At 36.9% G+C, this 27,544-nt stretch overlaps 1 protein-coding gene across 1 annotated transcript in view; it reads left to right on the forward strand.

The window, feature by feature from the left end:
• Positions 1 to 27,001, forward strand: part of SECISBP2L (SECIS binding protein 2 like) — a 62,440-nt gene extending 35,439 nt beyond the window's left edge. Inside the window, exons 15-18 of the mRNA XM_055319949.1 lie at positions 9,144 to 9,364; positions 10,499 to 10,653; positions 14,340 to 14,559; positions 22,887 to 27,001. Coding sequence (XP_055175924.1) covers positions 9,144 to 9,364; positions 10,499 to 10,653; positions 14,340 to 14,559; positions 22,887 to 23,569 — 1,279 coding nt within the window. The 3' untranslated portion in view covers positions 23,570 to 27,001. The remainder of the gene's footprint in view (positions 1 to 9,143; positions 9,365 to 10,498; positions 10,654 to 14,339; positions 14,560 to 22,886) is intronic.
• Positions 27,002 to 27,544: the final 543 nt, after the last annotated feature.

Raw genomic sequence — 27,544 nt, forward strand, 5'->3', positions numbered from 1 at the left:
TTTTTCTCTGATTTATTTCACTTAGCATAACACCCTCTGGGTCCATCCATGTTGTTGCATTTGACAAGATTTGATTCTTTTTTTATAGCTGAGTAATATGCAGACATAGTATATAATATTCCATACAAAGCCATACCCCCATCTTCTTTCTTCATTCATTTATTTATGGACATTTAGGTTGCTTCCCTATCTTGGTTTATTATAAAAAATGATGCAGTGAACATAGTGGGCCTGTATCTTTTTGGATCTATGTTTTTGTTTTCTTTAGATGAATACCAGGAAATGGAGTTGCTAGATTATATGGTAGTTCTGTTTTCAATTTTTTGAGGTACCTACGTACTGTTTTTTGTAGTGGCTACACCAGTTTACATTCCTGCCAGTAGTACATGAAGGTTCCCTTTTCTCCATGTCCTCGCCAGTACTTGCTTTCTGTCATCTTGATTCTAGCAATCCTGACAGGTGTGAGGTGATATCTTTGATAGTGGTTTTGGTTTATATTTCCCTGAAGATAAGTGATATTGAACATCTTTTCATGTGTCTGTTGGCCATCTGTAGGTCGTCTTTGGAATGTCTGTTCAGGTCCTCTGCCCATTTTCTAATCAGATTATTTGGGGCTCTTTTGGTGTTGAGTTATAGGAGTCCTTATATGTACTCTGGGTATTAATCTCTTTTTGGATATTAACCTCTTAGCTAACATATCATCTGCAGGTATCTTCTCCCACTCAGTAGGTTGTCTTTTTCATTTATTGATGGTTTCCTTTGTTGTGTAAAAGCTTTTTAGTTTGATGAAGTTTCATCAAAAAAATTTTTTTTATTTTTACTTTTGTTGCCCTTGCCTGAGGATACAGATCCAAAATATATATATATTGCTAAGACTAATGTCCAAGAATTTACTGATGAAGTTTTCCTGTAGGAGTTTCCTGGTTTCAGGTCTTATATTTAGGTCTTTAATCCATTTTTTAAAAAGATTTATTTATTTATTCATGAGAGACATAGAGAGGGAGGGAGGCAGAAACATAGGCAGAGGGAGAAGCAGGATCCTCACAGGAGCCCCATATGGGACTTGATCCCGGATTCCGGGATCACGACCTGAGCCAAAGGCAGGTGCCCAACCGCTGAGCCACCCAGGCGTCCTGGTCTTTAATCCATTTTGAGATTATTTTTGTATATGGTATAAGAAAGCGGTTCCAGTTTTACTCTTTTGTAAATAGCTGTCCAATTTTCACAGCACTGTTTATTGAAGAGATGGTCTTTTCCCTATTTTATATCCTTGTATTTTTTTGTCATAGATTGACCGTGTAAGTGTGGATTTATTTCTGAGCTTTTTAGTCTGTTCTATTAATCTTTCTGTTTCTGTGCTGGTAGCACCCTTTTTTTATTACTATAGCTTTGCAGTATAGTTTTAAATCTGGTACCTCCAGGTTTGTTCTCTCTCAAGATTGCTTTGGCTATTTGGTCTTTTGTGATTCCCTACAATTTTTAGGATTCCTTGTTCTAGTTTTGAGAAAAATGCTATTTTGATAGGGATTGCTTTAAATCTGTAAATTGCTTTGCATAGTGTGGACATTGAACAATATTAATTCTTCCATGAGCACACTATATCTTTCAATTTATGTTATCTTTAGTTTCTTTCATCAGTGTCTTAATAGTTTTCAGTGTACAGTTTTTATACCTCCATGGTTAAATTTATTCCTAGGTATTTTATTCTTTTTGATGCAGTTGTAAATGGGATTGTTTTCATAATTTCTCTTTCTGCTAGTTTGTAATTATGGTATAGAGGTGCAAGAGATTTTTGTATATTACTTTTGTATCCTGTAGCTTTACTGAATTTATTTATTAGTTCTAGTTGTTTTCTGGTGTGGTCTTTAGTGTTTTCTATGGACAGTATCATTTCATCTGCAAATAGTGATAATATCACTTCTTTACCAACTTGGATGCCTTTTATTTCTTTTTCTTCTCTGATTGCTGTGGCTAAGACTTCTAGTACCATGTTGAATAAAACTGGCAAGACAGAGCATCTTTGTCTTATTCCTCATCTTAGAGGAAAAGCTTTCAGCTTTTCACTGTTGAGTATGGTATAACTGTGAGTTTGTTGTATATGGCCTTTATTATGCTGAAGTATGTTCCCTGTGTATTCACTGTTGAGAAGTTTTATAAATGGATGTTGAATTTTGTTAAATGTTTTTCTGCATCTGTTGAAAAGGTCATATGATTTTTATCCTTCATTTTGTTAATGTTGTATGATGATTGATTTGTAGATGTTGAATTATCTCTGCATCCCTGGAATAAGAATAAATGCCATTTGATCATGCTGTGATTCTTTTATTTTTTTAAAATATTTTATTTATTTATTCATGAGAGAGACAGAGAAAGAGGCAGAGACATAGGCAGAGGGAGAAACATGTGGGACTCGATCCCAGGATCCTGGGATGACGATCTGAGCCAGAGGCAGATGCTCAACCACTGAGCTACCCAGGTGCCCCTGTGATTCTTTTAATGTATTATTGAATTTGATTTGCTAATATTTTGTTGAAGATTTTTGCATCTATGTTCATGAGGAATATTGGCCTGTAACTTTCTTTTTTTTTGTGATGTTTTTGTCTAGTTTTAGTATCAGAGTCTCATAGAATGAATTTGGAAGTGTTCCTTGCTCTTTTTTTTTTTATTTTTTGGAATAGTTTGAAAAGAATAGGTATTAAATGTTTGATGGATTCATCTGTGAAGCTGTCTGGTCCTGGACTTTTGTTCTGATTTTTTTAAAATTTTTTTTAATTCTATTTCATTACTAATAAATAGTGTTCAGATTTTCTATTTCTTAATGATTAGTTTGGGAAGATTGTGTACTTCTAGAATTTAACCATTTCTTCTCAGTTGCCCAATTTATTGATGTATAATTTTTCATAGTAGTCTTTTTTGGTTCTTTATATCTCTGTTGTCAGTTGTAACAACATCTATTTCTGGGTTTGTTTATTTGGGCCCCCCTTTCTTTTCTTGATGAGTCTGGCTAAAAGTTTATCATTATTGTCCTTTTTTTTTTTTAAATTGAATATAGTTGACATACAATATTACATTAGTTTCAGGTGTATAACATAATGATTTGACAAGTCTGTATGTTATGCTCACCATAAGTGTACCTACCATCTGTCATTATACAATGCTATTACAGTACCATTGACTATATTTCCTATGTTGTACCTTTTATCCCCATGACTTATTCCATTACTGAAAGCAGATATCTCCCTTCTTCTTCACCCATTGTGCCTTTCTTCCCACCCTTCTCAGTATTTATGGTTCTCTTCCTTTGTTTTTTTAATTGTTCACTTGTTTTGTTTTTTAGATTTCACATATAAGTGAAATTATATGGTAGTTTTTCTCTGACCTACTTCACTTAGCATAATACAGTCTAGGTCCATACAAATATTACTCATTTTTTCAGAGTACTGGTTCTTGATTTCATTGGTCTTTTCTATTATTTCCTTTTCAGTCTCTATTTTATTTAGTTCCTCTCTGATCTTTATTATTTACTTCCTTCTGCTCACTTTGGGCCTTGTTTGTTCTTTTTTAGTTCTTTTATGTGTAAGATTAGAATTGTTTTTTGGAGATTTTTCTGGTTTATTAGAGTAGGTCTGTATCACTATAAACTTCCTTCTTAGAGCTGTTTTTGTTCTGTCCCACAGATTTTGGGAGTTGTGTTTCCATTTTCATTTGTCTCAAGATATTTTTTAATTTCCTCTTTGATTTCTTTGATCCATTGGTTATTTGCATGTCATTTGGCCTTCTCGTGTTTGTGGTTTTTTTCCAGCTTTTTCCCCTCTTCTACTTGATTTCTAGTTTCATCCCATTATAGTTGAAAAGATGCTTGATATGATTTCAGTCTCCTTAAAGTATTGAGACTTGTTTTGTGGCCTAACATATGATTCACCCTGGAGAAGGTTCCATGTGCACTTGAAAAGAATGTGTTTTCTGCTGTTTTGGATGGAGTGTTCTTTATATATGTATTATGTCTATCTGGTCTAGTTTAAGGCCACTGCTTCCTTACTGATGATTTTCTCTAAATGATCTATTGATATAGATGAGATGTTAAAGTTCTCTATTATTGTGTTACTATTTCTGCCTTTATGTCTATAAATATTTGCTTTATATATTTAGGTGCTCCTATGTTGGTACATAGATATTTACAATTGTTATACCCTCTTATTAGATTGATCCCTTTATCATTATTTAATGTCCTTCTTTGTCTCTTGTATAGTCTTTGTTTTAAAGTCCATTTTGTCTAATGTAATATTGCTATCCTAGCTTTCTTTTCATTTCTGTGTGCATGCTATCATTTTCCATTTCTTCACTTCTAGTCTGTATGTGTGTTAGATCTGAATTGAGTCTTTTTCTTTTTGAAAGAGAGTGAGAGCGTGAGCATGAGCAGCGGGGGTGTGGTTGGGAGAAGCTGAGGGAGAGGGAGAGGCTAGATCCATGCCTAACAGAGCCTGACACAGGTTCTCAGTCTCACAATTCTGAGATCATGACCTGAGCCAAAATCAAGAGTCAGATGCTTAACTAACTGAACCACTCAGGTGCTCCTGAATTAAGTCTTTTATAAGCAATCATATAAATGGGCCTTGCTTTTTTATCCATTCAACTACCCTGTGTCTTTGATTGTAGTAGTTTTTTCATTTACATTTAAAGTAATTATTGGTAGGTATGTACTTACTGCCATTTTTTGTTTTTTGTTTTGGTAAGTTCTCCCTCTCTTTTTTTTCTTGATATTTTCCCTTGTGATTTGATGACTTTCTTTAGTGTTATGTTTGGATTCTTTTTTATTTCCTGTGTATTACAGGTTTTTGTTTTGTTTGTCATGAAGTTCAAATATAATATCCTGTGTATGTAAATTTATTTAAGTTGATGATTTCTTAAGTTCAAACACATTCTAAAAGCATTACATTTTTCGCCATTCTGCAGTTTTATGTTTTGACATCATACTTTACATCTTTATCTTTGTATACTTTAACAAAATATTGTAGATATCATTGATTTTACAATTTTTGTTTTTAACCTTCATACTGACTTTATAAGTGATTGATCTACTACCTTTGCAATATGTTTGTTTTTACCAGTGAGATTTTTTTTTTCTTTTACAATTTTCTTCTGGTTATGGCTTTTTCTCTTTCATTTAAAGAAGTCCCTTTACTTGATGGGATGAGCACTGGGTGTTATTCTGTATGTTGGTAAACTGAACACCAATAAAAATTAATTTATTAAAAAATAAAGAAAGAAAGAAGTCCCTTTAACATTTCTTACAAGGCCAGTGTAGAGTTGATTACCTCTTTTAACATTTGTTTTTAAGCTCTTCTTCTCTTCTTCAATTCTGAGTAATGATCTTGCCAAGTAAATTTCTTGGTTGTAGGTTTTTTCCTTTCAGCACTTTGGGTATATGGTGCCATTTTGTTCTGCTTGCAGTTTCTATTGAAAAATCAGCTGATGATTTTATGTATGTTTTCTTGTACATAATTCGTTGCTTTTCTCTTGCTGCTTCTAAACTTATCTCCTTTAATTTTTGACATCTTAGTTATTACATGTCTTAGTGTAGATCTCTTTGGGTTAGTCTCATTTTTGGCTCTCTGTGCTTCCTGGATTTGGATATCTGTTTTCTTTCCTAGGTTAGGGAAGTTTTCTATGATTTCCTCAAATAAGCTTTCTATTCCTTTCTCTCTCTTTCACCTTAAAGGATTCCTATAATATAAATGTTAGTTTACTTAATGTTATCTCAGAGATGTCTAAAACTATCCTCATTTTTTTAAAATTGTTTTGTCTTCTTGCTGTTCAACTTGGGTGATTGTCAATACCCTGTCTTTCAGATCACTGATCATTCTTCTGCATCATCTAATGGACTTTTGATTCCTCTAGTGTATTTTATCTTCTACTCTGATAAGTTCTTTTTAGATATTTTGTATCTGTTTGTTGAAGTTCTCACTGTGTTCATCCACTCTGCATGAGTTTAGTGAACATCTTGATGACCGTTATTTTGAACTCTATTAGGTAGTTTACTTATCTCTAGTTCATTTCGTTCTTTTTTTTTTATTTTTTTATTTATGATAGGCACACAGTGAGAGAGAGAGAGAGGCAGAGACATAGGCAGAGGGAGAAGCAGGCTCCATGCACTGGGAGCCCGACATGGGATTCGATCCTGGGTCCCCAGGATCGCGCCCTGGGCCAAAGGCAGGCGCCAAACCGCTGCGCCACCCAGGGATCCCATTTCGTTCTTTTCTAAGGTTTTGTCTTGTTCTTTGTTTGAAACATATTTCTCTATCTTCTCATTTTACCTGACTCTGTTTTTATGTATTAGGTAGATTAGCTATGTGTCAGAGTCTTGATGGAGTGACCTAATATAATATAGAAGGTATCCTGTGGGGCTTTGAAGCACAGTGTCCCCTGGTTCCCAGAACCAGGCACTTCAGGAGTATCCCCCTATGTGGACTGCATGTGTCTTTCTGTTATGGCTGGGCTGTGACTGCTGGGTTCACAGTGGTAGGTGGGTATGGCCTCAGTTGCAGCTGGCTGAAAGGCCCTGCTGTAATGGTTGAGGATGTTTTGGTGGTTGAGGGTATAACTGCTTTGGGAGGTGCAAGTTTGAGGCTGCCTACTGCACAGCAGGGCAGTAGCTTCTTTGCAGAGATGCCATTCCCAGGCAAGGTCACTTGTTGAGTGTGGTGGCATGGGAGTCGTTTTAGAGGGGGGTCTTGAACCTGCCTGGGCTGCCCACCAACTCTGGCGGACTGGGAGCTGTATTGGAGGGTAGGAGGCATGGGATCTGGCTGAGGCTACCTGCCAGGTGCAGTGGTGTGGGAGCCACTTTGAGAGGGGTGCCTACTGGGGCCAGAATTCTTAGGTAGGATGGGTCTGTGGGGTAATGCTGAGGGAGAGCAAGCGGTGTCAGCAAGGTAGAAGAAGAGTGTCAGAAATGACTCCCACCAATGCTTCTATTCCAGGAAAAAGTTCCCATAGATCCTTGCCCCTCCTGCACATGCCCTAAAATTAGCAAATCTTCATATGTGACCCAGGTGCTTTTCTAAATGCTGCCCCTCTGCTAGGTCTCACAGCCAGTGAGTTTGTGCCTGTGCCTTCTAAGACTCTACTGTTCTCCATTTCCTTTAGACCTCTAGGTCTCCTAGAGTCAAGCCCCATTGATTTACAAAACCAGAGATTATGAGGCCTCATCTTCCTGATGCAGGTCCCCAGGGTGTGCATGCTTGATATAGGGCTTGAATCTTTGCTCCTTAGGAAGAATGGCCTCTGCATTTGTGATATCCCTCCTGTTTGGGAGTCACTTGAGCAGGGGATGTGGGTTCTGTCTGGACCCCTTTTCTGCCTCTCCTACTTGTCTGGTGTGGCTTTTTCTATCTTGAGTTGTAGAAGAGATGTTTTTGCTATTTGTCAGGTCATTCTCAGTGAGTTGTTCTGTATGATGTAATTTTGGTGTGTCTGTGGGATGAGATGAGCTTGGGATCTTCCTCTTCTGCCATCTTGATCCTTCTATCCTGTTCCTCTTCTTTGTACTATTGTTTTTGAGCCAATACTTTTTGTCTGGATTTGGGAAGTTAATTAAATGTCAAATAACAGATGTGGAACAAAGGAAACACTTGGGGAGTAAAATGTTACATGTGTATGAAGTAATTTGGAAGAAAGAATAAAGAAAACTGCATTTTTGATGTTCTATTTTTTAAGTGCATTCTTTAATTTTGCACCTTTGATAGTTAATTTTTCCTCAGTCTGAATCTTCTCTTCTCAAGTAGTGTTATACTTATTATTTAAACACTACTTATCTTTTTATTTTTAGTTTTGTTTTTAATTCATGAGAAACACAGAGACATAGGCAGAGGGAGAAGCAGGCTCTCTGTGGGGACCCTGATGCAGGACTGGATCCCAGGACCCCAGGATCACAACCTGAGCCAGAGGCAGACACTCAACCACTGAGCCACCGAGGCATCTCATTAAACACTACTTATCTTTCACATAAAGAAAAAAATTTCCAAAACATTTTTTTTCCTACTAAAAGAGGGTCGGCCTAGATTTTTCTATTACATAATTCAGAAATGGAAATTTACTTGCCTGATTAGTCTTAGATTAGAAATTACACCAATTCTCCCTATTAAGTACCTGCTTATAATAGAGGTTAAGGATGAGAACTTGAAAAATAAAATAAATAGGGAGTAAATAAACTTGGATGACTTCCTTATCCCTGAAATTAAGTGCTATAGTGGCCTCATTCACTGCCTCTCTGTTTCTCGCATTATAACCATACATGATCTCATAAAGAGGCTCATTCAGTTCCTTTGTTTGTTATAAGGGCATGTGACTTTTACCTCAAAGCTTCTTTGATTTTGGCATCAATTTAATTACTGAGTTCATCCTCCAAAGCCATAGACTTTCAGTTAGAGGAGCCATTGAGGCCATCTTACCTAACTCCTTATTTTTATGGTCAAGGAAGCCAATTCCCAGAGATTGTGAGTGTGGAGGATGACTTGGTTGATATTGAGGGCATTCAGTTAGCTTCTAGGAAATTAAATTTCTTTCTGAGTAGAAGCTTCATTGATATTTACTGGAGTGAAATAACTTTATATCTTCTTACCGGAAACATTATGTCATCTCTTTTTATCAAATAACAGGCTAACATCTGATTTATATCCTTAATAATTTAATAATTGGAAGTTTGGATAGTACTTATCTGAGGGTAATCCAACCTTCCCATAAAAGCCAATCTGTCATAATTCAGAAAAACTCTTCTCTTTTTCTTTTTTTTTTTTTTTAAGATTTTATTTATTTATTCATGAGAGATAACAGAGAGAGAGAGAGAGAGAGAGGCAGAGACACTGGCAGAGTTCTCGGAGAAGCAGGCTTCATGCAGGGAGCCTGATGTAGGACTCCATCCCGGGACTCCAGGATCACGCCCTGGGCCAGACAGACGCTCAGACACTGAGCCACCCAGGCGTCCCCTCTTCTCTTTTTCTAATTTGCTGAAGGATATAAGAGATTTTAAAGAGTTGATTTTTCAGTGAAAACTCTTATATTAGATATTTTTTTCCCTAACATAACTTTATAATTACAGAAATGTAAATTAGGATGAACTTACCTGTCTTTGGTTTCCTGTACAGGTATTGTAATCAGGTTCTTTGTAAGGAGATTGATGAATGTGTGACTCTTCTTCTTCAAGAGCTTGTCAGTTTTCAGGAACGCATCTACCAAAAAGATCCTGTAAGAGCAAAAGCAAGGAGACGTCTGGTTATGGGCCTAAGGGAGGTTACTAAACATATGAAGTTAAATAAAATCAAGTGTGTTATAATTTCTCCAAACTGTGAAAAAATCCAGTCGAAAGGTATGCACATTTTACTTCTGAAGTGTTTTAATATTTATTTAGTATAATTATAGGATATATGATGAATTTTAAAGTGAAGGCCATATGTCTGTCTTTGCAGAGTTTAGGTATAAAGCATAATGTCATTGAACATGAAGAAAGTGAAATCTTTTCATTACCCTAAGTTAAGTAATAAAATTGAGACTGGCCTATAAAGAAATCCTAATCTATGAACACTAGTGAAGGATTTAAATTGGGCCAACCAAGTGTCCTCTCTGTTGTAATCAGAGTGAGGACTTGTGAGAGTACATTCCTTTATTTCTGCAAATATATTTCTCCTTAAAAAATTTTTATATTACCTTCCTTTGATGGCCCTTTTCTCTTAAATAGAATTAGAGAAAAGTTCTCTGCTCCTCCTTATGGTGATTTGTTTCAGAAATGAGCAGTTACATGCAGAGGCTCTTGTGTAAACCTGCACACAGTATTTTTTACTGTGTCATGCACCCTGATTTGTCTCTTTTTATGAGCTACACTGAGTAAATGGAGTAGACAGATGGAGAGGTAGCAGTAGTAGGCATATTCCCCATAGGGGAGAAATACCAATAAAAAGAGTAATATATATCTGTCTTATTGCCACTTGAGCTGAGAGTAGATAAAGACCACCACTATTAAAAATTTTAATTTCTTTTTGAATAAATGTATTGAAATTTGGTTCCCACTGTTCCCTGTGAAGAGACAAAAATTGGCATTGAAGAATTTTTTTAAAGATTTATTTATTTATTTATTCATGAGAGACACAGAAGCAGAGACATAGGCAGAGAGAGGGAGAAGCAGGCTCCCTGCAGGGAGCCCGCTGTGAGACTCAGTCCTAGGACTCTGGATCACAACCTGAGCCAAAGGCAGATGCTCAACCACTGAGCAACTCAGGTGCCCCTGGCATTGGAGAATTTTAAAATTTATTGGGAAGAAAGGAAATACCTGCATACATCTATATGTCATTAAATTCCAATAGGAAAATAGATACAATAGCGGAAGTATCACAAGCATTCATAGAATCCTTTGCTGCTGTGATTTATGCTTTAGCTGTTGGGTGCTAAAATACCTCCATTTAGGAAATAAGTAAATTAAGACCTCAGCATGTGTTGACTTTCTCAGGTGGCCTGGATGAGGCTCTTTATAATGTTATAGCCATGGCACGGGAACAAGAAATTCCTTTTGTGTTTGCCCTTGGAAGAAAAGCTCTAGGACGCTGTGTGAACAAGCTGGTTCCTGTTAGCGTAGTGGGAATCTTCAACTACTTTGGTGCTGAGGTAAGACTTAAGAGGATACACTCCCTCATTCTCTCTTTTCCCCGCCCCCCCCCCATACATTTTCTATTGACACATGCCAGCATTATGTTTAAGCATTTAAAGAAGTGAGAGGACTCTCCCAAGAATGAGTGGAAAATTCTTGAGTATTACATTTCCTTTTTTTTATTGTTTTTTTTTTTTTTAATTTTTATTTATTTATGATAGTCACACACACACAGAGAGAGAGAGAGAGGCAGAGACATAGGCAGATGGAGAAGCAGGCTCCATGCACTGGGAGCCCGATGTGGGATTCGATCCCGGGTCTCCAGGATCGCGCCCCGGGCCAAAGGCAGGCGCTAAACCGCTGCGCCACCCAGGGATCCCCCTTTTTTTTATTGTTAAAAGCATTTACACAAGTTAATCCTACAGCATTTTGGCTGTAAAGATTTTAGCTCCTGTTTTTCCCATAGCGCTTTTTTTCTTCTGGGTTCAGTTTTGTAATATATGATAATGTATTTAACTGCTGGGTAAAGATATTCGATATCATATGATCTAAAATAATTTTCTTCAATGTATATATTAGCTGTATTTTGTGCTACTTGGAGTCAAGAGAGAAGAGGATGCTTTATTTAGAGAGGATTTTTTATGAAAGTGAAATTCCTAACCAATTGTCAGAATACTTCTGCACTCATGATACCTTTATCTTCCTCTTCTAGTCTGCTAATACAAAGCGTTGCTCATAGGAGCTGATAATAAGTAATAATAATAATAATAATAATAATAGGCTGGTAATTAATAATTAGAATAAGTTATTTATCTCCAGTAATGCTTATTAACTGATAACATCTTAAGACTTATGAAGTTGATTCTGAAGTATTTTATAACACCATTCATGGACCATTTTCCCTCTTCCCAGCCATACTGTTCTTATATATTTAAGTGTGTGTCCTTTCATATCTAGTCACCATGTTTACATACCACCATTTCCCTGTCCATTCAGTTTCTCTCCCACTACCCATGAAATTATCTACCCACCTACTCTACGAGTATGTACTCAGTATTTCTGCTCCCACGATAGCCTATGCTTTTCTCGGTTATAGGTGTCATACTGCCTTGCTGTAGTTTGTGTGTTTCTTTTCCTTTAACTATGAATTCCTTAAGGGCAGGGCTCTTGTCTTTGTGACCCTGACACCTTTCACATTAATTGACTCTCAGCAGGTAATAAATGTTTAATAAAATTTGTGGTATATGTATACTTGCTTGCTATGTTAAACTGCATGTGAGAATTTGGGTGATAAGTACCTCTGTGGGAAAAAAGGGTCATATATAAAGACACCTAATAAAAATGTACTCTTTTTTTGTTCACTATTTATGGAATAGGATGAGATTGAGGTCAGGAAAAGTGGACATGTTTGTTTTTAATTGTATTGACCTCTCACTGGATTTTATATACTAGGGTATTTGTATGTTTTTTTAAAAATGCTTGCCAGTTTTGTTTGTACGTTGTTTTCCTATTCTTCTACTATTTTGAGATAGGTAAGTTATTTTTTAAACCAAAATATACTCTTAAAATGGGGGTAAAGGAATTAGTGGTATATTATCAAGTGTACCCATTTGCAATAATGTGGTAGTACACCTAAGTTATTTTTACCATCTGCTAAAACTAACCTTTGAATTAAACTAAACTTCCCTTACCCTGACATTCAAGGTTTATATTCCCTGATAGCTTTTCTCTTAAATTTTCTTTTTCTCTCTTCTTTCTTATTTTATTCCCAATTATTTCTGTTTTATTTATATTCTAAAATGAATGTTAGTATCACACATCCATATGCCTATTTTTTTTTTGTTGTTGTTGGCTTCAGTTAAATGCATAGATTGTTAAACATTGCAAACAAATATTTAGGAAGTCTGTTACATGTAACACATAAACTGTTTTTACCAGAATCTGTTATTTTCTTCTTTTTAAAAATAAGTAAATCCTGAGTATATTTTGATATGATTTGATATGACCATGCAGTTGGCAACAACATTCATTGTACCTACTACTTGAAACAATTTAAACTGAAGCTGGGTAAGGCATGCTACTTACATTTTTCCTTTTTAAGTTTAATTTTCAGAGACATAAAATTCCATAGCAAAAAATGATGTTTTTTGCCATTCCTTCATCCAGTTACAGTTTATACTTAAATGACAGTGACTTGGTAGGAGGAGGAAAATTGTACTATACTTTTCCTCCCATTGTCTGAAAGCATAATTTAATATATAATATTAACATTTTCTTAGAAATGTTCAGGTCATGTTTACCATCTGATAAGACATTGAACAGGAGTAGAAGGTTATTTAATTATGATGTAAAAATTACAAAAAAGTTATTCAGTTGGATTTTCTAGTGGTTGTGGAAACTTCAGTTTTCTTTGGAGTTTTTTAGATGTCAGAATTGTTGAAGTTCAACTTCAGTGCTATATGAATTTTGCCATTTTATTAATATGTATATGGTCCATCATCCACAATTTTGCTAGAATTATTAATTCCATTCATGTTCATTCTTGTTTCACTGATGGAGGAACTTCTGATTATTTAGCTCCACATTCTACTTTAGGCTCTTTATTATATTTTTATAATTTGCATTTGTCCAAATATCTTTGTCTTGTTTTTCTTGTAAGTGTCATATTTTCCATCATCAAGGTCTCAGCTAGCCACACCATCACTGACTTCTTTTGATCTTCTTCAAGCTCTTCCAATAAGCACACATTCAGGGAACTTTTTTTTTTACAACAGGGAACTTTTAATTCTTGTGGGGCCTGCCATCTTCTTCTAGATCCTTTGACATCACATTGCATACATTCATTCCCTTATATTCTAATCCATATAAGATTGTTCACTGCTCCCCAGACAAGCCTTGTACTTCCTTAAGTCTGTACCTATATTTATTGTTTTGCATGCTTGGCTAAGAATGCAATATCTCCACCCCTCAAAATTGTATAGGCCTATTTTTCAAGGCCTATTATCAGAGGTGATAACTACTTTGGAAATTCTTCAGTGATGCTCAGCAGTTAGATTTGAGGTTTCTTCCAAAAGCCAAAACGTTTTATACATCTCAAGGTATTTAAGATAAGGTACCTTGAATCATTGGTGTCTCCTATCTTTCAGCCACATGGAAGTTCTCTTAAGAGCAGAATGGTATTCCAGTGGTCTTTGTACTCGCTGTAGTGCCAGATACTAAAGGGTGCAGTTGTTAAATTGATAAGCTTTGCAAGAACTTTTAGTATATCACAGTTAGTGACTAGTATTGAATCAAGAAATTTCCTCAGACTTGTGAGAATTACGTAAACAATATCTGTAAGTTGCAGAATATGTTATAAAGTTCTGCAGTGTGCATACCATTTGGATATTCTGCTGATTGAAAGTGTGTGTGAGGGATCCCTGGGTGGTGCAGCGGTTTGGCGCCTGCCTTTGGCCCAGGGAGCGATCCTGGAGACCCGGGATCGAGTCCCACGTCGGGCTCCCGGTGCGTGGAGCCTGCTTCTCCCTCTGCCTGTGTCTCTGCCTTTCTCTCTCTCTCTCTGTGACTATCATAAATAAATTAAAAAAAAAATTTAAAAAAAAAAGAAAGTGTGTGTGATCCTCAAACAGTAGAAGAGATTTATTATTAATTATAGGAATAAAAAGTATAACAAAATAATGAACTAATCAAAATCTCTTTTTAGAGCCTGTTTAATAAGTTAGTGGAGCTCACTGAGGAAGCCAGAAAAGCATATAAGGATATGGTTGCAGCAATGGAGCAAGAGCAGGCTGAGGAAGCCTTGAAGAACGTGAAAAAGGTGCCACACCACATGGGACATTCTCGGAACCCCTCTGCGGCAAGTGCCATTTCTTTCTGCAGTGTCATTTCTGAACCCATCTCTGAAGTAAATGAAAAGGAATATGGTAAGTTGTTATATATCATTTCATATGATTTAAATGTTGAAATCATTTAAGTGATTAAAATAATTTTGAAAATGATTTTTCATGCCACTTTTTGCTTTTATCTCATTGATTCACATTTTGGTTGGAGTTTTGGTTTGAAAAATTGCATTAAACATGTTCTTGAGGGGATCCCTGCATGGCTTAGTGGTTTAGCTCCTGCCTTTGGCCCAGGGCATGATCCTGGAGCCCCGGGATCGAGTCCCGTGTCAGGCTCCTGGCATGGAGGCTGCCTCTCCCTCTCCCTGTGTCTCTGCCTCTCTTTCTCTCTGTATCTATCATAAATAAATAAAATCTTAAAAAAAAAAAAGAAAGAAAAAAGAACATGTTCTTGAAAAATTAGGAGACTATTTGGGGCTGAGACTTGCTATGAGACTCTGTGTAATTTAGTCACATTTCCAAAGTCCCCAACGGAATTTAAAAAGCAAGATGTACCATGTGACCTATAACTAAGTAAATTCTAATAAGTTTCATTTTAATACTTTATACTGAATTGTTGAAGTTTTAATTTACTGAGTAAACAAAAGACCTGAAAATTATTGAATGTAAGCTTATAAAATCTAGGCATATGACCTTTAAGTTAAATTTGATGGTAATCAAGAAGAAACAGACTAAAAACCCAGAATCTGTATGTGTTAAGGAACAAAAATTCACCTGAGTAAATTTGTAGATCTAATTGGGTTTCTTAGATGATTTATGCTTTGGGCAGCATCCCATCTACCAAGTAGGGGAGAGCTCTGAAGAATTGCACAAAATGGAAGGTTTGTATTGAGAAGAGGGTATGGTAAGGAAATTATTAGCAAAAGAAAAGAAAGGACTGTTCCTGGCCAGGTCACCTTCCTTTAGGGAGACAGATTAACGGGGTCTTATTAGTGGATTGTCTTATCCTCCTGTTGGGGGTAGAAAGGACCCTTGTAACAGGTTACCTCATTGGTGCTGACCAGAAAACTCTTCAGATTTATATATCTGTGGGAGATTGAAACTGCAGATCAGATCCTAAGCTCTGGTTTGAACGTGAGTTGGCCTCAGTAATGCCTTTCTGTGTCTGTGGTTTTCTTTTTAACATGTGTAATGTTTAAAATAACATTACTTACTGCACTCCACATCTTAGGAGTTTCCTTGCCTGTTTCTTTCTTTTTTTTTTTTTTTTTTAAAGATTTACTCATTTATTTATGATAGACATAGAGAGAGAGGCAGAGACACAGGAGGAGGGAGAAGCAGGCTCCATGCTTGGAGCCCGATGCGGGACTCGATCCCGGGACTCCAGGATCACGCCCTGGGCCAAAGGCAGGCACTAAACCGCTGAGCCACCCAGGGATCCACGCCCCCCCCCCTTTTTTTAAAGATTTACTCATTTATTTATGATAGACATAGAGAGAGAGAGGCAGAGACATCTTGCCTTGTTTCTACAACACTTTGAACTCCTTAAGTTCTCCACTTTTCATGATCTAATTTCTGGTTCATTTCCCCGTTTTTTCTTTTTAAAAATAGGATAGCTACCTCCTTCAACTTGGCTCCAGGTTCTTCTTTCTTTTTTTTTCTTTTTAAAATCTATCTGGGAGTTTATCAAATAGTGTTGCCACCTAAAATTTACATGTAAAAAAAAATGAGTCATCATGTTTTTCCTTTTTTTCTCCCACTTCCTTTCCTGGTCTCCCTGTCTGGTTGTAGTTAACCTTTGGAATGCTTCTGACAAAGCTCTAGGTCAGAGACAATGAACAAGTTATTATGGGACTTTAGGAAACTGCAGATCAGGGATAACTGTTACTGGCTTAGAGGCAGACATGTTTTTTTGGCTGCAGTGGCACTAGTTGAAAATAAGATAAAGTGCCAACTTTGTAAATGAGATCAGTTCTCTCTATATATTGATATGCAGATCTCAAAAGCAAACTTCAAGGTAATTCATAAAGCTTGGGTTTGAGCAAATGCCCATGATCTTCATTTGGGAACATGAAAAGAAAAGTTATGAAAAGAACCTTTCAAAGACTTAGGAGATGTTTTCAAAAAGCACCAAATTTAAAGTGTTCCAAGTGTTCAAAGATTGAAGCCTTGGCTTGTTCACACTCTGCGTGGGGGACTGAGAAATAGTTGATTAATTTTTAGGCCTCAGACTTCTCTTTAGTGAAATGAGGAGAGGTTCATTTAGGTCATCTATAAGGTTCCACTCAAAGCTAAAATTCTATGAGCTGTTAAACAAAATTCAACCAAGTGTATTTGAAGATCTAGTTAGTTTTATTAAAGGATTCATGAATTGGGCAGCCACTGTCTAGGAAGTAGAGAGGCACTGTAAAGAATTGCAGAAGGTTTTTATAGGGGTGGCAGGGGAAGAAAGTGATTAGGAAAAGAAAAAGATTGTTTCAGAGGAGACTGTTTTGCTAGGGGAAGAAGCAAGGGGTCTTATGCAGATTACCTCATCTTTCTTTGGAGAATGGAAAGGACCCAGGTGACAGACTCATTGGTGCTGATGAAAAGAAACATTTCCTCAATGACTAGTTAAGGCCACATTTCTAGGGGAGGTTGAAACTGCAATTGGATTGGGAATTATTAAGCTCCAGTTTGGGAACTCAGTCTGAGTAACACCATTTTGGGCCTAGGCCTATGGTTGTTTTGTTTTTAAATCTGGCATAGCTAATGGTTAAATCCTAAGGAGGGATTTAGATTTTAGAATCTTAAAGATTCTGAACCTGATGAACTGATTTATGAGGACACCAACAAACTGAGTGGAAGGAATCACAAATAACATTGAGAAGAAAGCATGAAGTTACTCTGTCTGTATTGGAACCATTCAGCAACAAAAATAAAACCACTATTGTGGCCTAAGAAATCAGGATATTTAATTATTTTATGATATCCTCAAAGTCCGTAGCTCTTTCTTTCTGTTCTTCCATTTGCAGTCTGTGGCTTTTTATTCTTGTGCTTATCATCTCATGTGCATAAGTTGCTGCTGCTGTGGTTCTGGGCATTAGTAGTCGAAAGTAGGAGGTTCAGATGGTGAGTTCCTTTTATCACCACAGGAGACAATTTTCAGAAGACTTCTCCTTTTGTTTGATTTGGCCAGAAGTGATCTTGTGACTACTTTTAGCTGCAAGGGAGATGGGCTAGGGAATATTTGGCAAAGGAGGGATAACCATGGTAGTCTTAAGAACATTTTAATTCCTCCTCCAGGACTGGGCTGAAGATCATTCCAAGTTTGGAGGTTCTGTTATCCAGGAAGAAAATGGGAACTGACTGTTGGGTAGACAACAAGCAGCATCTTCCATGTCATCCTGATGCAGGATTTCTAAAATGCTTTTTTTCCCATAGCTTAAAGAAAAAGCTGGGAAAAAATGCTAATCATTGGCGGATAGAAAACCTCCTATGATAGTCCAGTCTTACTGTCTTTTGTATATCCCTTCTTTTCTTTGCGTATGTTTTCCTTCCACCTATGCTGAGTCTCAGTTCTATCATACTGATTGTTTTGACCTTAAATCCCAACTAGTGTTAGATTTTTTAGTAACTAAATGGAAATGAGACCGCCAAGGCAAGCGAGGGTCCAAGAACAGATTTTATTGCAGGCACCCTCAGGCGAGGTTCCACGACTCACGGAGGGAAAGAGTGAGTCGGGGAAGTCGCGCCAAGACAAGGTGGCAGGGGGTTTACATAACGTTGTAAGGCAGAACGGTTTCCTATTGGTTGGCTCATATGCAAAGGAAGGATTGCAATCCAACCAGTCAGAGTGACCCTCACTATGCAAAGGAAGGATTGCAATTCGGTCAGTCAAAGGTGACTTCCTCCTCTGGGGTTTGAAGGGCATTGGGTCCGGTTGGGGAAGTCCAAAGGAGAGGTCTAAGGGTCTGCGTCAACCTGTCAGCAGGTCATTGGTCCATTGGTGTCCCAAGTGGAGGTAGTGACAGGAACTTCAGCCATTTTGGGGTATCCGCCATCTTGAGGAGTTTCCCTTCCCGCCTGGCCCCAACAACTAGGTTCTAAGTTCTTTGAGATAGGAACTTAGTACACAGTGGGCACTTTATGTATAATAATATCTCACTGAATTTTTTGTGCGAGGCACTTTTCTAGGCATTTCATGTTTATTAATACATTCAATTGTTGAGCAACACAATGAGATAAGAAGTACTGTACTGCAGGGGCACCTGGGTGGCTCAGTTGATGAAGTGTCCGACTCTTGATTTCGGCTCAGGTCATGATCTTAGGGTCCTTAGATCAAGCCACGGGTGCTCAGACTTGAGATTCTGTCTCTCCCTCTCCCTCTTGCCCTTTCCACCCCTACTTTCTATTTCTCTCTCTCTACTCTAAAATAAATCTTAAAAAAAATTTTTTTTAATAGAAATGCTGTACTGCAGTTTATAGATGAGGAGGCTAAGATGAAGAGAGGTAAATAACTTGTCAGTACCACACAGCTGCTAAGTCTGACACTAGAATCTTCATTCTTAGCCAGTGTGATTGTATTCTCTCTCTGTTGAATAAGTTCTTAATAGGACAATGTAGTAGGCTTTCAGTAATCACTTATGAGGGGAAGACAACCTCACTGTGTAGGCCATCCATCCTAAATTTCCTGCCACTAGTTTCTTCTGTAGTTTCTTGAACTCATGTGCTTGTTCTATCTATAATAGATTTGTAGTTTCTTGAACTCATTAGCTTCTTCTGTCTATAACTAAAGATGGACAGCTTCCCTGTGTGTACGGACTAAAAGGAGAAACTCATACATCACATCCTCTGACAAATCTTCTAGTGATTTGAAGTTTAAAAGACAATTTCTCAAAGACCCAGTAAACAAAACAGGAAAGCATAGGAAGGATTAATAAGTGAAGAAAAGTTCTATTAAATAATTAACAATTCAGAAGCAGGGTAGTTTTGGATCAGTATCATTTCTAGATTTGTTGAGATCTTTGGTTCTGCCTTTAACTTGCTTTCTGGTCCCTTTCATCAAAAGTGGATTTCTAGAGATTCTGTTCTGGATTTAGACTGTCCTCATCCCCCTCCCAATCAGATTTCTCCTGTCCCCTAGAAAAAGATGGCACTTTCATACTCTTCTGTTTCTCCATGTTTTATGCATGTGTTTGTGTGCTCATCACCTGTTGATCAAGCTTCATCTTTTACTTTAAGGTGGGAGCCTAGACCCTCCCTCCCCAGTGGATATGTGACTTGGGAGGCTTTTTGATTATCGTGACAAGTCTCTTGATGGCTAATAGCAGAGTCCTTTGCCTCTGCCTTTAAAATCATATCTCCCTTTCCTTCCCCAAGGACCCATGTAGGTGAAGGCCTGGGGTTGATTCCGGAGAGATCAGCCTGGCCTAGTATCCTGACCTTCCTTTTTCCTGTTCTTTGACTCATTGACAAGGGAGAGGTGGAACTTTTTCTAAGACCCCAAGTGAATTTTGAAAGAAGGAAAAAAGCTATTGGAAGGAAATATAAATGTACATCTAGAATAAAAAAAAATATGCCCTTTTAAAGTTTTGGTAAGGGCATAATTAAATGTTATGTGGCATTTTTCATTTAATAGGCTTTTCTGCCTTCAGCACTTAATATAGGCCAACCATAGGGACATAGATCAGCAAGCCGTGAGGATAAGGAGGGTGGAAGCGGCAGCATAGCAAAACAAATGCTTTTGAACTTTATGTGCAAAAAGTGCTGTGGGAATTCAGGTTAGTGGAAAGTCAGGAAAGACTTCAGAAAGGAATTAACATTTAAGGATGATTTTCAAGAATGAATGGGAGTCTGAGGTTAAAGGAGCAAAACATCTTATATGGAAAGAACAGCGTATGCAAAGCAAGGAATTATAAATAGAAAAGTTATGATTTCTGGGAGCCTGAGAAGAATGCTGAGTGACCCCAAGCATAGAATGCATGGCCAGGGGTTGTAATGAATGAGTTGGGAAAGATAGGAGAACATCAGGTCATGGAGGGCTTTGGCTATGCGAAGCTAAGGTGTTTGGATCTTGTCCTCAGATATTTTTGAGCTAGAAGTGGCATGGTATAATTACAATTTCAGTGCAGTAAAGAAAGGGAGAAAGATAGTGTCAAGGATTACTATAAGTTTTCTTCTGCTTTGAGACTACAAAGATGATGGTGTTATTAACTAAGAATGAGAATATAGGAAGAGGAATAGATTTTTTTTTTCATGAGATAGGAGACTGGAAGGGACTTATTTCAAACTTGAAGTAACTGTAGAATAGAAAGGTTTTTTCCAAACCATGTGCCCTGACTTCAAGTGCCCAGAATATGATTTTTATCAGTGTATAGTTGATAGGTCACATTCAAGTTGATTATATTAATTTGAGTAGACTTGTTTTATCACTACAGCTTAATCACTACAGCTTAAAAACTTCCAATAGCAGCTATAATGCAAAGAGATGGGGGAGGGGTGTTCGTTTTTTTTTTAAAGGCAAATATAAATGAATGGGATTACATCAAACCAGAAATCTTCTGCACAGCAGAGAGAATCAACAAAATGACAGGCAACCTACTGAATGGGAGAAAATACTTGCGAATCATCTATCTGATAAGGGGTTAATACCCAGAATAGATAAAGAACTCATACAGCTGAATAGCAAAAAACCCAGCAGTCCAATTAAAAAGTGAGCAGAGGATCTCAATAGACATTTTTCCAAAGAAGACACATAGATGGCTAATGTAAAAAGATGTTCAACATCATTAATCATCAGGGAAATGCAAATTGAAATAAGATATACACCATCTGACACCTGTTAAAATGGCTATTAGCAAAACGACAAAAAATAACATGTTAGCAAAGATGTAGAGAAAATGAAATCCTTGTACACTGTGGGAATGTAAATTTGCGCAGTCACTACTGAAAACAGTATGGAGGGTCCTCAAAAAATTAAAAATAGAAATACCATACAATCCAGCAATCTATCTTCTGAGTGTATGCCCAAAGAGGTATCTATACTCCCACGTTCATTTCATCATCGTTCATTCACAGTAGCCAAGATATGGAAACAAACCAAGTGTCCAATAGATGAATGGATAAAGAAGCCAGTGTGTGTGTGTGTGTGTGTGTGTTGCCAGAGTCTTGGGGAGTGGGTGAAATAGGTAAAGGATGTTAAAAGGTAGAGACTTCCTGTTATAAAATGAGTAAGTCGTGACAACTATAATTAATAATACTATATTGCATATTTGAAAATTACTATGGAGTAGATCTTAAAATCCTCATCAGAAGAAAAAAACTTTTTGGTTAACTGTATGCTAACAGATGTTAACTTGATTTATCAAGGCAGTCATTTTGCAATATATACAAATACAAATCATTATGTTGTACTCCTGAAACTAAACCTCCATAATAAAAAAAAAAAAAGAAAGAAAGAAAAACAGGAAAAAAAGGGAGGAGGGGAGAGCAGTCCTTCATCTCCTCATTCTTACTATGTTTTTTTGTTTGTTTTAAACTGACTTCCTTAATTTAATCTAAATTAAAAAGGATTTAGATTATCAGCACTGTATTATATAATAACCCTCCTTTTTTGGCTACCAAATTCAGTTGGTGAGCCTAGCTACATATATTATAAAACAGATTTTCACAAATGTTAGAAATGCATGGATAGCTTCTTTTCTTGTAAGTGAAAAGAAGTCCCATTATAGGCTAAGACAGTTCTCAGATAACTTGCTGTGGAAGCATGACACAAACATGTCAAATTAGAACTATTTTTGCTGGGGACACCTGGGTGGCTCAGCAGTTGAGTGTCTGTCTTCGGCTCAGGGCATGATCCCGGGATCCCGGATTGAGTCCCACATCGGGCTCCCTGCGAGGAGCCTGCTTCTCCCTCTGCCTATGTCTCTGCCCTTCTCTCTCTCTGTGTCTCTCATAAATAAATAAATAAATAAATAAATAAATAAATAAATAAATAAATAAATAAATAAATAAATAAATAAATCTTAAAAAAAATAGAACTATTTCTGCTGGACATCTTGGCTCTGCTATCTGTGACTCTGGATCCTTGTTCAGTACACCTCTAAGCCAAAAAAAAAAAAAAGGCAGTTCATTGATTTTCATGAATATATGGAGTTTATGTATAAGCATTAATGAGCTCCTGTTGTTATAAGATCTTGTGCATTCTGAGGTGTTAATATACTTATTTTTGCCTCCTTGTTTCTTAAATGCACATTTTTGGAAATTGTTTTCCTTTTGTAACATTTAAACCAGTACTAGAATAAACTAAGATTTTAGTTTTTCCAACCAGTTGGTGAGCCAACAAATTTCTGTAGTTTGTTCTTCCTCCTTTTATGAGTTGTATGATTCTGAAACTGTTTTTTTTTTTTTAATCTGTTTGATATTTGCAGAAACAAATTGGAGAAACATGGTGGAAACCTCAGATGGGCTGGAAACATCAGAAAACGAGAGAGAGGTTTCCTGTAAGCATAGCACTTCTGAAAAGCCCAGTAAACTTCCATTTGATGCAGCCCCTGTTGGTAAGCAGCCATCATTACTGGCTACAGGCAGTACTACCTCAGCTACAAACCCTGGGAAATCAACAGTGAGCGATAAAGAGGAGGTGAAGCCAGATGACCTGGAGTGGGCCTCCCAGCAGAGTACAGAGACTGGTTCTTTGGATGGCAGTTGCCGAGATCTTCTGAATTCCTCCATCACCAGCACCACCAGCACTCTTGTACCTGGCATGCTTGAAGAAGAAGATGATGAAGATGAGGAAGAGGAGGAAGATTATACTCATGAACCCATATCTGTAGAAGTACAGCTCAATAGTAGAATTGAGTCTTGGGTCTCTGAGACCCAGAGAACAATGGAGACTCTTCAGCTTGGAAAAACCCTTAATGGTTCTGAGGAAGACCATGCAGAGCAAAGTGGAGAAGAGGAGGCAGAGGCACCTGAAGTGCTAGAACAAGGGATAGACGGTGAGGCCTGGACTACTGACCACCAAGCAAGTCAGGAGCAGCAGAAGCCTAGCAGTTGCAGCTCAGTAAACAATGAGCCCTCTGATCTTAATTATACGCCCCTAGGTCTATAACTCAGGAAATGTCAACTGTCTGTTTCCAACTGTGTAAGGATTGCAGCCGTTATCTGTTATGCTTCATCTCAACATTTTGCACTGTCCAGTATTTAATATATGTATTTAATTTCTGACAAATATTTTTGTAGCTTTTACTTGTTTTACTATAATCTGTAGCTTAGCTTTTAATTAGCATCTAAGTATCTTTCTAAGAGCTGTGTAGAAATTCAGAAATATTCAAGCTTATTTTGTCATGGAAAATAATGATTAAAAAATAGAAGAAGACTAGGTTTTTTAAAAGAAATTTAAAATGCCTGTTGAGAGTCGTTTTGAAAGTTAAAGATCAAGACTCTAAGGATAGGAGCAGTTACCAATGTTTGCTTCAAGACTAAGCCTCCTTTAATCAAAAGCTGTTTGGGTTTCTTTAAAAAAAGAACTGGAGGTAGATTTGGAGAACTGAAAAAAAAGAACAAAAGAACAAAAGGCTGAGGGTAGCTAAGTCCACAATTGTTTTGTGTTAAAATTGATGTGACTTTTCTTTGGTCCACAGATGCTTATTTCAGAAGCCATTGATCATTGTAATCAATTAAAATTGGGATGAGCTAAAACAGAGCCTCCAAATCTTAGGCTAGCAAAGAAGCCACCATGATACATTAGAGCTGGCCTTACTTGTGGGACATGATAGATGTTGTCTTTAATAGTGAAAAGTCACCCATGATAGGACCCGACAGGTTCTGTCTCATACTTACTTCTTACTTACCTCAGGAATGCTCTTGTACATATTCGTATCTGCATAAAGTTAGGCAGATTGTGGCAGGTGAATAACTGTAACCAGTTACATAACTGTAGCACTTACACTTAATGTGTAAACTCTTCAGAAACAAAGTCTTATCCTAGTGTGTTCTTTTGCATGCTTCTGATTTGGGATCCTCTGGATTTGATTAGGTATCCAAACTTGTCCTGAGTGAAAAACCATTTCACCTTCTTAAAAATAATACATATTTTGTCCCTAGCCTTGAGCACCTGCCATGTAACACCAACCACAGTTACTGATAGGAGGTCAGGGAGAGGAACTTTTACACAACTTATAATGTGTATCCTGATAGAAGGCTGGAAAAGGAAGTTTTGAAGAAGAGAGAAAGTTGTTCAAATTGTGCTGAAATTATTAGATGATTTAGAGTACACAGATCTAGGCAGGTATTACCTCTTGATCACTATCACTTATCTCTGCCCTTCTCTAGCAATGTGTATACCTGCTTGGGAGAATTCGAACTTACTGAGCTAAAAGTTTTCTTTGCTGGTCAATCACCTGGTAGTAACCTCTACAAGTTTATGTCATGTTGGGAGAATTACAGTTTACCACTTTTTCTCTCATCCCTCCAACTTCTTCCCCTACCCAGAGCCTGCAGTTTCCCACACAGGCGCGCCAACTTTACACTCACAGGCTCCCACAAGCAGGCACAGAACTGAGGAGGGGGAGGGCTACTTCCCCCGCTCTGGTTTCATGAGGGAGGGCTCTGCCTCAGAGGCAGGAGAGAAGAATTGGGCAGGTTTTGTACTGAACTCATTGGGACTACTGTGCTAGTTTTGATGTTTTATAATGCTGGCTTTTAATACTGGAGAGGTGATTTTTGGATGATGATTTACCTATTTGTGCGTTGTGAAAGTTTAGGAGCATTGCCGTATAGAAAATCTCAGTCTGTCAACTCTTAGCGTGCTAAAAGGGGACAGTATTGTCCTGTTGAAACTGTTCTCCAGTACAGACTTCTTAGGCACAAAGTGTTTGGTGTAGTACTTAAAGGAATGAAGCCTCTGAAATAGTAATCATGGATGTATATGTGGCAGACCTTACTGTGTCTACACATTCGGGAGTGTTAGTCGGTTTAAGGAAATGATAGAGATTTTGAACTACTGACAATCTTAAAAATGAACTTAAAAACTTTTCATACTTTTTATGGTGTAAATTTCCTTTGCTTGGTGTCAGTGATTCAGATAACTCTTGATCTTGAGGTATAGGCTTTTCAAAGGTTTCTTATATTTTATATCTCTTCTGAGTGAGAAGTGTCATTTTACATTTTTGACATTTGTATCAAAAGAGGAGTTGAGGAAATCTTCAGAACACCAGTAACTTTTAAATTCACTATAGACTTCAGAAGTGTTTGATTATGTGTTAGATAAATGCTCTTGCATGTGCAGACTCTTCTGCCAGCAAACCCAAGGGACCACAGCCTTTTTTATATGAGACAGGTCACTCTAGAGGACTGTCCAGAATTTATCAAAGGAAATGCTACTGTGTCGAAAAGTATCTTAAGTAAGTATTAATAATGTCTTTATAATTTGTTTCCTTTAGATAAATTCTGGAATTTGTATATTCTATACAGCAGGAAGTGTAAAAATTGGGAAGTGGTTTCTCGTTGTTTGGTTTTTGTTTGGAACTGGGAGTGGGTGGCTCTTCGGAGATCTAATGGTAAGAGTAAAAGTTCGTTATCACAAGAAATAACCATAGTCATTTTTTTCTTAGTGTGTAGAGGTTGTTTTATGGCAATAATTAATATTAGATTTCTATTTCAGTACATAAGTATAAAGAATTATAATATGAATTGCACTCCCAGAACTAGATATCTGCTTCAGTAGGTTTGTTTGCTGTGAAGATTACTTCTCAAAAGACAAATGTTCATACTAGCTTAATTTTTGGTTTAAATATGTTTGTAAATGATGTAATATATTTCTTTTGACTAAACATGGGAAAAATAATGTGTGTTATACATTGAAAAGTTTTTAAAGGCTTTGATTGGAGGTCATTTTTGCAGAGAGGGTATTTTATATGCTTCCAGTATTTGGAAAAGAATTAGTCAAAAGGAATTCACATAGTTTAAATATTGAAAAATTAATATCCAAATAATGTACTTGTCTGATTTCTTAATAAGCTGGGGGAGGTGGGCGGGGTGGGGATTGTAATGTGCAAATGAGTAGTGAACTCTACATTCATTTTTCAACTCTTTAACATAAAACTCTTAAACCTTAACACATTGTTACTTTAATATATGTATAAAGAAGTATTACTGTTTGTAAAGCTGCTGTTTGCTTTAAAAAAAAAACTGTCATTTAAGTATTTTCTGTACGTTGTGCCAACAGATTACAACAGTAACTTATTCCACTTAAAAATGTAATCAGTTTTTGCTTTGAAAATTTTTCTGTGACATAATTTATTTAAAGACATCTTCCTCCTCCCTTGCCCCTTCCAGGATTTATACACATCACAGAGTAAGCCAAACTGTTTACCTAATCTGAAATCTGAATCCTAATTAATTATAAAAATTTAAACTTTGTTGGCACAGCACACCTTTAAAGTATTTGTGTTATTTTGTAATTTAATTTCTAAATATACCACATGAATTTATAATTTAATGTCTTAATTGTAATGCTCTAATAAAAAAACTAGCAAAATTAGTGAATTATAACATGAAAAGATTTTCATCTTGTTCTTTTGTTTTATGAAGGATAATTGTTTTCACATTTTAGGGATAATAACAGCTTTTTTGCACTATGTAAATACTAGTGGAGATCCTTCTGTAACGAATAAAATGGTTATTGAAATATAGTCTATCATTTCAGAATAGGTACTTAAGGGATTTGTGACTTGCCCAGTGTCTGAGATAGTGGGGAAAAAGACAAATCTAGCTCATCGCATTGCTTAGTGCCCTGATGGTTTTGACAGAGGAGGTTGTAAAATCTGCAGGAGGAGGTTAACTAGTGAAAATTTCCATTTGGGAGGGTTGGTGTAATCTGTGGCACAGGCCAAGACATCTACAGAGACCATCCTAGCATTAGGAGAAAGCCCCTACAGATTTTTTCTCTTTTATATGCTAGTTACTCTGTGCTAGGCACTATTCTAAGCCATTTCCCCATATTAACTCATTTAATCATCACTATAGCTCTATGAGGAAATGCTATTTTTCACTTTTTAAGTGATGAAACGGTCATAGAAATGTT

This window comes from Nyctereutes procyonoides, unplaced genomic scaffold (genome assembly GCF_905146905.1).
Source record: "Nyctereutes procyonoides isolate TBG_1078 unplaced genomic scaffold, NYPRO_anot_genome, whole genome shotgun sequence".
In the NCBI taxonomy this organism is placed as follows: Eukaryota; Metazoa; Chordata; class Mammalia; order Carnivora; family Canidae; genus Nyctereutes; species Nyctereutes procyonoides.